This window comes from Melospiza georgiana, chromosome 21 (assembly GCF_028018845.1).
Source record: "Melospiza georgiana isolate bMelGeo1 chromosome 21, bMelGeo1.pri, whole genome shotgun sequence".
NCBI lineage: Eukaryota > Metazoa > Chordata > Aves > Passeriformes > Passerellidae > Melospiza > Melospiza georgiana.
Window position 1 is genome coordinate 11,183,398 of NC_080450.1, and position 11,245 is coordinate 11,194,642.

At 52.2% G+C, this 11,245-nt stretch overlaps 1 protein-coding gene across 2 annotated transcripts in view; it reads left to right on the forward strand.

Annotated features, from left to right (window-relative positions):
• STX8 (syntaxin 8) overlaps nt 1-10,666 on the forward strand; it is a 79,257-nt gene extending 68,591 nt beyond the window's left edge. The window contains exon 8 of one of the 2 annotated variants that reach the window (XM_058039075.1): nt 9,846-10,666. In XM_058039075.1, the coding sequence (XP_057895058.1) occupies nt 9,846-9,913 (68 nt within the window). In that variant the 3' untranslated portion in view covers nt 9,914-10,666. The remainder of the gene's footprint in view (nt 1-9,845) is intronic. The other variant, XM_058039074.1, reaches the window with a different exon arrangement.
• Nucleotides 10,667-11,245: the final 579 nt, after the last annotated feature.

An 11,245-nucleotide genomic window follows, 5' to 3' on the forward strand; every position in this document is an offset into this window, starting at 1 on the left:
TGTTGGTGTTCAAATCAAGGACGTTTCACCTGAGTGTTTAAAGATCCAGCCAGGAGGACACCAAGGCTTTTCCCCTTTGCTCAGGGTATGTTTGAGGTGGAAATCCATTTCCCACTCCAGGGCTCTGTCCCTGCTGTGCTGGGCTTCCCAAAGCAGCTTTGGTGGGCTGGGAAGAGCCTTCCTGAGAGCAGCTGGGGCTGTGGGGACAGGGGCACATCTTGGGCTCCATCCAGGGACTCCAGGCTGTGGGATCCCCCAGCAGCTCCCTGGCTTTCCCAAGGCTCAGGACAGTGGGAATCCATGGAATCCAGGCTCCATCCAGGGACTCCAGGCTGTGGGACCCTCAGCAGCTCCCAAGGGTTCCCAATTCTCAAGGCTCAGGACAGTGAACTTTGGGCTCCATCCAGGGACTCCAGGCTGTGGGATCCCCCAGCAGCTCCCTGGCCACTCTGGCTCAGGCAGGACCCTCCTTGCTGTGTACCTGGAATTATCTCTGAGCTTTCTCCAGGCTCTGCAGCAGATGGACAGAGACATCATGAGCAGAGGGGAGAGCAGTTTGGGCTTCCAGTCTGCATGGACTGGACAAACCAGAGGAGTTCTGGGTGTGTGGGAGCAGTTCAGGCGTGCAGTGTCATTAATCTTCATCTGTGGCTTTTGAAATCAGCAGCAGCCAGAGCGTCCCGGACCTGAAAGCCGTGTTTGTTCGGGTGGAGTGGATGTACATGGAAGTTTTCCTGAGTGTTTTCACCCCACCAGGGCAGGTTTGTGTCAAGTGGATTGACTGGAGCAGCAGTGTGGCTTTGACCACTGCAGCAGCCCTGGTTTACAGGGTCAGCCCAGTGGTTTCCATGTTTAAAGGTGTCACACATTTAATTCTTGACTGTTCTGTGCCCATTCTTAATTTCTAAAAAGAAAAAGAAAAGTCCATGCTGGTTTTGAGCTGGAGTTTCTCATACTTAAGTCTGTGTAAAGATGATTTATGGTGCTAGGAGGGCTCCACTAGAAATGCAGGATCTATTATGGAGTGGATTGAACGACCCATGCTGAAATGTTTATTGCTGTCTTCAAAACAGAATTCATCAGGGCTGATGGGGCCTGTCCAGGAAAGAGAGAGGCTGCAGTGCACTGAGGCTAGTGGGGTATTTTTAGTATTTCAATAAAAGACGAGGCTTTTAAAGGAAATCACTTATTGCCATTTTGCAATCAAGAATGCAGGAGTGTTCCAGGGACTGCGAGAAATATGCTTCAAGAATGTGGGAGCCATAAGGAACTAATCATTAACGATTCTCCCGTTTCCACCCCCGGCCCTGTGCTGAGGAAGCCATTTAGGAGCTTTGCAATTTGTATGGAAATCTCAGCCCTGCCGAGCACTCAGCCAGGCAGCCCGGGCACGGGGCAGCCAGCAGAGCCCATTTCCAGCAGTTCCTGCAATTCCTGGGGGAGCAGGGCACTTGGGCAAATGGGAGACACATGGAGCAGCCTTCAGGAGCACTTAATCCACCTTGAATGAGTGACACAAGCACAATCTGATCTTTTTGTGTGTTGGTTCTTCTTGCTCAGTGCCTTGTGGGGAGGTTGTCCCTGCAGGATCAGATGGATCAGTAAAACTTTGAGGTTGTTGCTGTTCCACTCATTTGGCTGAGCTGGGATTGTTTTTATTTCTCGTTTATTTTTTTCATGGGATGCTGGAAACCCTTTGGAAGCATTTTGGTGCTGTGATACGTCCATGTAAGCAGGGAGGGAGCGATCCCAGCCCTTGCCAGGGTGAAAAACAAAGGCAGAGGCAAAAGAGAATCCTTTCCCAAGTGATTTGGGGTGATTGCCTGATGGGACAATTTAGTGATGCATCTGAGCAGAGCTGGTGGCTGCCTCCTCCTTCTCCCCACATTCCCACCTTTTTCCCTGTCTGGCCCTGGTGTCCTGGGGAGGCAGTTCAGGCAGCCACAATGGCACACAAGTGACCCCACCAAAAACAAAGCCAGGGTGTGGGGCTGGCGGCAGATGGACGTGGGCAGATGTCCCTTGTATGCCAGGCCAGCAGAGCTGCCCTTTCATTTGATTCTTTCTCTTTGCCCGTTTGTTTTTACTGGGGAGAGTGGTGCAGGGACAGCAGTTCCCTGCTGAGATCATCTGTCACAGCTTCTGCCTGTCCCCAGGCTGCTGCAGGTAGCAGGGCTGGGCTCTGACCCTTCCTTTCAGGAAAACCCTTTGGAGTTTGCCAGCTGGGCTGGGCTGCTGCATGCCCTGCTGGGGCTGGGGCTGGGCAGGGAGGCTGAGCTGGAGAGGGTCCATGGAGACAGGGAGTGGGAGAGTCCCAGCGTCAGGGCATGGCCCCGGCCCTGGGGTTCGCTGGTGAATCTCCCAGGCTGGGGAGTGACACTGCAGTGAGGAATCTCCTCAGTGCTCTGTGGCTGCTGCTGCCCAAGCTCCCACCTGGCTGGGTTTTCCATCAGGAACCTTGAATTTCTTGTGGCCAGGAGAGCTTTCCCTGGCTGTGCTGCACTCCCTGGTCCCAGCTGCTCTCCCCACCTCAGCTCCATGGCACCGTTCATGGCAAACCCTGCTGTCCCTCATGGCTCATGGCCTGGGGGATATCTTCTGCTGGAGATGGGGGTATCCCAGTTTAACCTGTGCTTTCTCACCCTTCCTGCTGTTTTTTCCAGAGCAGAAGGGTTCAGGTGACACCTTGGGCTTGGTTGGGCTCACTGGAGTGAGCTGAGTGACCCTCATATGAAATAAGGAATTTTTAGAACCTTTGTGCTCTTTTTTGAGCTGTTTTGTTTCCTTTCTCCTGGGAAGCCTTCTGTGCACATTGAGGTGTGTGACACTTCCACAGGTGCCATTTCAGGCTGCAGTTCTGCTAATCAGAAATGCTGAATTTCCTCAGCTGCTCCTGCTCCTGACTGTCCCTGATGTGAGGTAAAGGATGCCCAGGAGTCTGGAGGAAGGACAGCTGGAAACTGTGGCTGTGTGTGCTTGTTTAATTAAAAAAAAAAAAAAGGGGGAAGAAGAAAAACAAACCACATGCAAAGAAATCCACTAACCACATCTGCCAGTGACCTTTGGGGCTGGAAAGAGTCTGGTGATGGTGTGGGGCCAAGCAAGGAAAGTTGTGAAGTCACTCAGAGGAACAAAAGGAAAATCCATGAGGATGTTTCCAGCTTGGGGCTGGGTGATTGCACAGCTCTTCCCCAGGCCACCCCTCACAACAGGCAGAGGTGGGTTGAGGCTGCCAGTTTTGGGTTGATTTGGGGTTTTTGAGATGGGGAAGTGCTGCCTCTCATGCCTGCTCCTGATGCAGTGGTGAGTGCAGGCAATGATTTTATTTCCCGGTGGTTTTGCAGGAGCTGTTCAGGTGTGATTCCTTTAAAGCTCTCTGGTTCAGTCACTGTGGCTCAGAGGTACCTGAACCATTTCTCCACCATTGTCCTCTCCCAGCTACCTGCTGCTATTTAAAGGAGGTACAGATTTAGCTCCAAGTGTTCCCTTTCCCACAGACTCCTCTGAAAGTTGAAACTTGTGACAGTTCGGTTCTTGCTGTGCTCTTGCCTTGCCTTCAGCTCTGAACAAATGTCTGTCTCTGAGCTTCATTTCTGGCGCTTCAGAAAGGAAAATAATTTAAATTTCCTCATTTCCATGGGAAACTCTCCCGCCTTTGAGCTGCCCTTGCTGAGCTCTGGTTCCCAGGGCAGAGCAGGAGCTCAGGGATGGTTCAGCAGACACACAGACAAATGGGGCACCCCAAAGTCTCCAAAGCAGGAGGTGACCTTGCTATGGAGCAGCTGAAACCTGAGCAGCAGCTGGAGGCTGGGAGCAGAGCCCTGAGCTCAGGGTGAGCTTGGGCTTGTGCCACTCCTGAAGGAATTTGGGATTTCAGGGCAGTTGTGCTTGGAAGCAGTCCAGGGCATTACCTGGCATGGGTCTGAGACTTGAAAAACAGATTAACAAAGAAGCAAATGGAAGGGTAACAATAATGGATTACAGAAACACTTCTCTCGCTTGCCTGCCCTCAGCCAGGCTGCATATGGGGCTTGGGACCCAAAGTTTGGGGTTATTTGATGGCTGAAGTCAGAAAGGTTTGGATAGAAACTCACTCCACGCTGCTTCTGAGCTGGTGTGATGTTTGATTTCTGGTGGTAGGGATGCTTCTCACCCTGCTGGGTTTTAGCCCCACTTTGTTTGCCCACAGACCCTTCTGTCAGTGACCTGAGGGATCTCCAGGCCCTGACCAGAGCTGGTGTTAGCCCCAAACTCATCTGTGCACCCAGAGGGAATCCCAGCTCCAACCTGAGATGACCAAACCCCACAAAAATGCAATTTCTGGTGTGTGAAATAATGTTGACGGAGGAGTTAAAGTGCACAAACAAAGTCTGCACCTTCCCCTCAGATAAATTGTTTTTTCGGGTTAATCTGGCATAGCATGAACAGCTCCAAATGTGCAATAACTCACGGACCCAGAGCCTTTTCATCTCACACAGAAACGACCTGGGCCGTTCTTTCTCCCAAATAAGGAATTCATAATGCAATATTGTTGTTTCCAAGGAGCTCAGCTTTTCTGAGGAGTGCCTTTCCCCCTCCTCTAGAGCCAATGAAACACATGAACATTTGGAGCCTTTAATAACCTGGCGCAGCCTGCTCTTGATTTCTCTGAGAGCTGCCAATGATTTTGGTGTCAGGGCCGCGAGGTACAACGGCAGTGTTGGATTTCTGCAGGCAGAGCAGTTGAAAGGGAAGGTCAAAAGCAATAAGGGCCGGGTTCTTGGGGTGGGAGGGTGAGCAGCGTTTCCCCGGCCCTCTCGCCCAAGAAAACGTTTGGCTGTCACAAAACTAATAAAGGAAAACCTCCCGAGAGGTGGGCTCGGAGCTGCAGGTGTAGGAACGGGGCTGTAGTCACACACAAGGCAGCTTCATAGCGTGGGATTGCTGCTCAAGTGCTTCTTAAGGCAGCACAAAGGGAATCCCCAGCACGGGGAAAGTGTTGGAAGGAAAGGATTTTATGGCTTTTGGGGGAGAAAGGGCTTGGCTCTCCTGCAGGGGACGTAAAGGACAGCGAGATGGATTTCTTGGGGTGCTTGCCATGTGAAAGCAGTGCTTTAGGTGTGTGCAGAGGGTTCAGGGCCAGCCTCCAGGCTGGTTCTCTCTGCCTCCCAAAGCAGGGTTTGAGGGGATTTGGGCAGGGTTTCTGCCATATATCTGGCAACACGGGCTTAAAATTAACTCACTGAAACAGCAGATAAAGTTTGGGTTCTTTAAAGCTGTGATATTAAATAGAAGTCCCGGAGGAAAGCAGCCAGGCCTCGTGCTGAAGGTCCCATCCTTGCCCTGCCTCTCTGCTGCCCTATAAAACAACAATTATGTGTTTAAAGTTACTGCTCATGTCCCATATAAAAGAAGACTTACTCATAAACTTCTGGATAGACAGTTCTGTGGGAATATAACTTCCTTGGCCTGAACCAAGCTGCCTTTTCCAGATAATGGAATGCTATACAGGCTCTTTAAAGTCTGACCATGCTATTTATTATTATTTTATCATCTATAAAAGACACCAGTGTTGAACCTGAGAGTGACACTACACTCAAATCATCAGGAAAGACAGGGAATACCCCAAGGAGAGCTGCTGTTCCCAGAAATATTCACTGACAGGTGCTGGGGATGCTCAGGGCTTGGTGCAGGGCTGCAGCTCCTCTCTGCAGGCTCAGGGCCAGGGCATTGCCATGGGCACACCTCAGTTTTGGGGTGGGATTTGCCAGATGCAGGTTGGGCATTGCTGAAATGGGCTTGGATGCAGCCCTGCAGCTGCTGAAGTCAGGGCACAGGAGCTGGCCCCACACACATGCACATGCCTTAGAATTCTTTTAATGGGCTGAAATCAGCATTTACTTCAGGACCCAACCTTCACATGGTTGTGTTTGCTGTCTGAATATCTCCAGTGAGGGAATATCAGCAGTGAGGGATCAGCAATGGGATCAGCAATGGGTTCAGCACTGGGATCAGCAGTGAGGGATCAGCACTGGGATCAGCACTGGGATCAGCAATGGGATCAGCACTGGGATCAGCACTGGGATCAGCACTGGGATCAGCAATGGGATCAGCACTGGGATCAGCACTGGGATCAGCAATGGGATCAGCACTGGGATCAGCAGTGGATCAGCACTGGGATCAGCAGTGGGATCAGCACTGGGATCAGCAATGGGATCAGCACTGGGATCAGCAGTGAGGGATCAGCACTGGGATCAGCACTGGGATCAGCAGTGGATCAGCAATGGGATCAGCACTGGGATCAGCACTGGGATCAGCAGTGGATCAGCACTGGGATCAGCAGTGGGATCAGCACTGGGATCAGCACTGGGATCAGCAATGGGATCAGCAGTGGATCAGCACTGGGATCAGCACTGGGTTCAGCACTGGGATCAGCAATGGGATCAGCAATGGGATCAGCACTGGGATCAGCACTGGGATCAGCAATGGGATCAGCACTGGGATCAGCAGTGGATCAGCACTGGGATCAGCAGTGGGATCAGCACTGGGATCAGCAATGGGATCAGCAGTGGGATCAGCAATGGGATCAGCAATGGGATCAGCACTGGGATCAGCAGTGGATCAGCAGTGGATCAGCACTGGGATCAGCAGTGGGATCAGCACTGGGATCAGCACTGGGATCAGCACTGGGATCAGCACTGGGATCAGCAATGGGATCAGCAGTGGATCAGCACTGGGATCAGCACTGGGTTCAGCACTGGGATCAGCAATGGGATCAGCAATGGGATCAGCAATGGGATCAGCAGTGGATCAGCACTGGGATCAGCACTAGGATCAGCACTGGGATCAGCACTGGGATCAGCAGTGGGATCAGCAGTGGGATCAGCACTGGGATCAGCAATGGGATCAGCACTGGGATCAGCACTGGGATCAGCACTGGGATCAGCAATGGGATCAGCAGTGGGATCAGCAATGGGATCAGCAATGGGATCAGCAGTGGGATCAGCAGTGGGATCAGCAATGGGATCAGCAGTGGGATCAGCACTGGGATCAGCACTGGGATCAGCAATGGGATCAGCAATGGGATCAGCAGTGGGATCAGCACTGGGATCAGCAATGGGATCAGCAGTGGGATCAGCAGTGGGATCAGCACTGGAATCAGCAGTGGGATCAGCAATGGGATCAGCCCCTGGATCAGCAGTGGGATCAGCAGTGGGATCAGCACTGGGATCAGCAATGGGGTCAGCACGGGAATCAGCAGTGGGATCAGCAATGGGATCAGCAATGGGATCAGCAGTGGATCAGCAGTGGGATCAGCAATGGGATCAGCAGTGGGATCAGCACTGGAATCAGCAGTGGGATCAGCAATGGGATCAGCCCCTGGATCAGCATTTGATCAGCAGTGTGATCAGCAGTGAGGGATCAGCAATGGGATCACCAGTGGGATCAGCAGTGGATCAGCAGTGGGATCAGCCCCTGGATCAGCAGTGGATCAGCAGCTGGAGCACTGCCCCAGAGCCTCTAACACAGGGATTTGCAGGAGCATGGCATTTACTGCAGCCTGCCTTGATTACTTGCTCAGTAATTGCACAGGGATTTCTGCTTCCCACCTTTCCCTGGGATGCAGTTGGGATTTGTATTCCTGGAATGTTTTCTTTTGCACGAGAGCCTTTCCTTTGTTCTCTTCTGACTCCTGTTGACTTTAAGAATGGTTTTGATTCCTGAGCCTCTCTTTGAGGGTTTCTTGTCAGGAGGAATATTTATATTTCATAGCATTTCAGCAAAAAAAAAGGCAAAGCAGGCGGGAACGTCAGAATGCAGAATTCTTGTCAGATCCTATCCACAACTTCAGTGGGGAAAGCATGTGAAACACTCAGGTTTAAAACCTTCAGATTCTTCTAATCTGCTGTTCTGTGGTTCAGGGGGGAAATGTGTGCAGCAGCTGCTCTGTGTGGTGTGAGGGGAGCTTGGGGATGTGTGTGAGCTGGACAGCCCTGTGCTCCTGGCTCTGTGTGTTTGGGACAGCCCTGTGCTCCTGGCTCTGTGTCCCTGTGTCCCTCAGCTGGGACAAGGACAGCACTTGACCTTTTTGGCTTCAGATTTTTTAATTCCAGTCTTTTCCCAGGGGTTGAACAAGGTTTGTTTCACTTTGCTGTCCCCTCTCTCAGTGTGTGCCCTGCAGTTCCCTCCCTCTGCACTGCCCATCAGCAATCCTTTATCAGCCTTCCTGCTGGGGATAATTTGGGGTTTATGTGCAGTTTTTCTTGGGACTTGTCAAAGAATAATTACACCCCATTAACTCCCCCCTGCATCATTAGTAATTCACACCTAGGGAGTATTTTCCAAGCAGCTGATCTCGGTTGTCTCTTAATTGCTGCAGTCCATAAACTCTGTTACACTGAAACTGTGTGAAGGATTTGCACCCTCTAAAACTTCTCCCTCCAGTGCAAAACATAACAGAGAATGGGAATGTGGCAGCTTTATCAGATCTTACTTCTTCCCTATTTAGGCAACTTACTTGCTTCTGGCTCTGTGGAAAACTCTAAAATGTATGTTAAGGTGTAAAAAATTTGAGACTGAAAGGGTGAGGAAGTTGTGGCTGCTCAGCCTGGAGAGGAGAAGGCTCCAGGGAGAGCTCAGAGCCCTTTGCAGGGCCTGAAGGGGCTCCAGGAGAGTTGGAGAGGGATTGGGGACGAGGGATGGAGGGACAGGACACAGGGAATGGCTCCCACTGCCAGAGCACAGGCATGGATGGGATCACAAATGGTTTCAGCTGAGCATAAGAGAAAAAAATCCTGCTGGTGGCAACTCTTATTTCCCTGGAAAAAAAAAATCCTGGCCCCCTGGCAGAGAATTAGTTTCTGCACAGAAAACATGACACTATTTACAAAAAGCAGTGTCTAATATCCTTTTCCAGTGTGGAAGGAGGAGTTTATTTCAATACATCCTTTTTTAATTGCCATGAGCTGGACTTGTAAATACTGTGAGTGGTTGAGTAATAGTCCTCAGTGAGCAGAGAGAGGAAGGGACAGGTTTTCCACTCTTGGAAGCCTCTGCATTCCCTCAGCTCGGGCAGGGAGACTGCACACAGCAGATACTGAACACCAATGAAAGCCTCCTAATTAAAAGACCATTGAAGCCCAGGGGATGCCCATGGGGGTGATGGCAGTGCCCAGCACAGGGATCCAGCTGGGTGAGGAGTTTGTTTATTGGGGGTGGTTTGGGAGGTGGATCCAGGGTGTTCTCACTCAAACATTTCTTCTTTTCCTCTAAAAATGGGAGAGAAAGAGGAGAGTTAAGGGGAGAAATGGGGAATTAAGGAGAGGGGAGGGATCCCATTTTGGACAATCTCATTTGCCATTGACCTCAGCTGGGTTCAGTGGGTTTGGGGCAGGGTGGGGCATACAGAGGTGGGGCAGGGCACTGTGGGGTTCTCCCAGGGCTGGATGATCCCTGTTCCCCAGGTCAGGTCCATGCCTGACAGCCCAGCCCTGCACAGAGTTCTGTCTGAAAGCAGGAGTACTTTGTGTTGGAAACAATTTCCTGCTGCAGTGTGGATTTCCTCCTGGATAATCCTTTGCCCCAGTGGGATGGTACAGAGGGATTCCAGCAAAGCTCAGCTGGCCTGGCTGTGAGTTAAACACATCCCTTGGTGTTTCTGTGGCAGATGTGCAGGGAGGAAGGTACCCCACAGCCCTGCTGGGAAATTCTGATTTGTGGGGTGAGGAAGGGAAGGAATCCCTCTGCCAATGTGGGGTTTGGGTCCAGGTCTGTGCTCAGGTCACCAGTGCAGGCCTGTGGGGGTGAGCAGGGGGAGGAGGAGGAATTGAATCACAGAAATGCTGAGCCTTGCTGTGTCCCTGCAGGGATGCTGGTGGTGATCGTGCTGCTGCTCATCGCCATCGCCGTGGTCGCGCTCTGGCCCACGGGGTAACCCCGGCCCTGCTGGGGCAGCTGCTCCAGGGGAGCCCCAGGGCTCGGGCAGGGACCTGCTGAGGGCAGGGATGAGCTCCATCCATCGCTGGGAACAAACTGCACAGCTGGGAATGACCCCACTGAGCAAACTGAACAGCTGGGAATGACCCCACTGAGCAAACTGAACCATGTCCACAGCTGGGAATGACCCCACTGAGCAAACTGAACCATCTGCACAGCTGGGACTGACCCCACTGAGCAAACTGAACAGCTGGGAATGACCCCACTGAGCAAACTGAACCATCTCCACAGCTGGGACTGACCCCACTGAGCAAACTGAACCATGTCCACAGCTGGGAATGACCCTACTGCAGCAGCCTGGACAATCCCAAAGCTGGGAATGACCCCACTGCAGCAGTCTGAGGCAGCCCCGCTCTCCTTGGCCAAGGAGCTCAGTGAGACCTGCAAGATTTCAGTGGGAAAGGATTTCATCCCATTAACAGGATTTCATCCCACTCTTCCCACCTTCCCCTGGCTCTCAGGCAGCTGCAGCTGTGGGATGGACCCACCTGTCCTGCACCTGGCCCAGCTGGTGCTGCTGCCCTGCCCATCTCCTGAGCTCAGACATGCCAGGGGCTCCAAACACCGAAATGCAGGAGTGCTGTGGAGAACAGCCACGTTCCCTGCTCTGGATCCCTCCTGCAGAGGGAAATGCTCCGTCCAGGGAATGTCCTGGGGAGTGGCTGCCTCTGGATTCCCCCAGGATGGGAAGGGACAGGAGCCCCTGGGGACTGGGTCAGTGCTCAGCCTTGGGGAGGCTGGCTGGGGTATTGATCCCCAGGGATGGTCATTGGTGGGTTATTGATCCCCAGGAATGGTTATTGGTGGGTTATTGATCCCTAGGAATGGTTATTGGTGGGTTATTGATCCCCAGGGACGGTCATTGGTGGGTTATTGATCCCCAGGGATGGTTACTGGTGGGTTATTGATCCCCAGGGATGGTCATTGGTGGGTTATTGATCCCCAGGGATAGTTATTGGTGGGTTATTGATCCCCAGGGATGGTCATTGGTGGGTTATTGATCTCCAGGGATGGTTACTGGTGGGGTATTGATCCCCAGGGATGGTCATTGGTGGGTTATTGATCTCCAGGGACGGTTATGGGTGCGTTATTGATCTCCAGGGATGGAGTTACTGATCTCAGATGGGAACTGAACAGCAGCAGGACTCAGCCCAGCCTGTGAGAGTGAGAGCTCTGCCCTTGTGCTCCCCAGAGGCTCTGCCAGCCTGGCCCTGGGAGATGCAGCACAATTAACATCCTCACTGAGCTCTGGCTCTTCCTTTGACAGCTT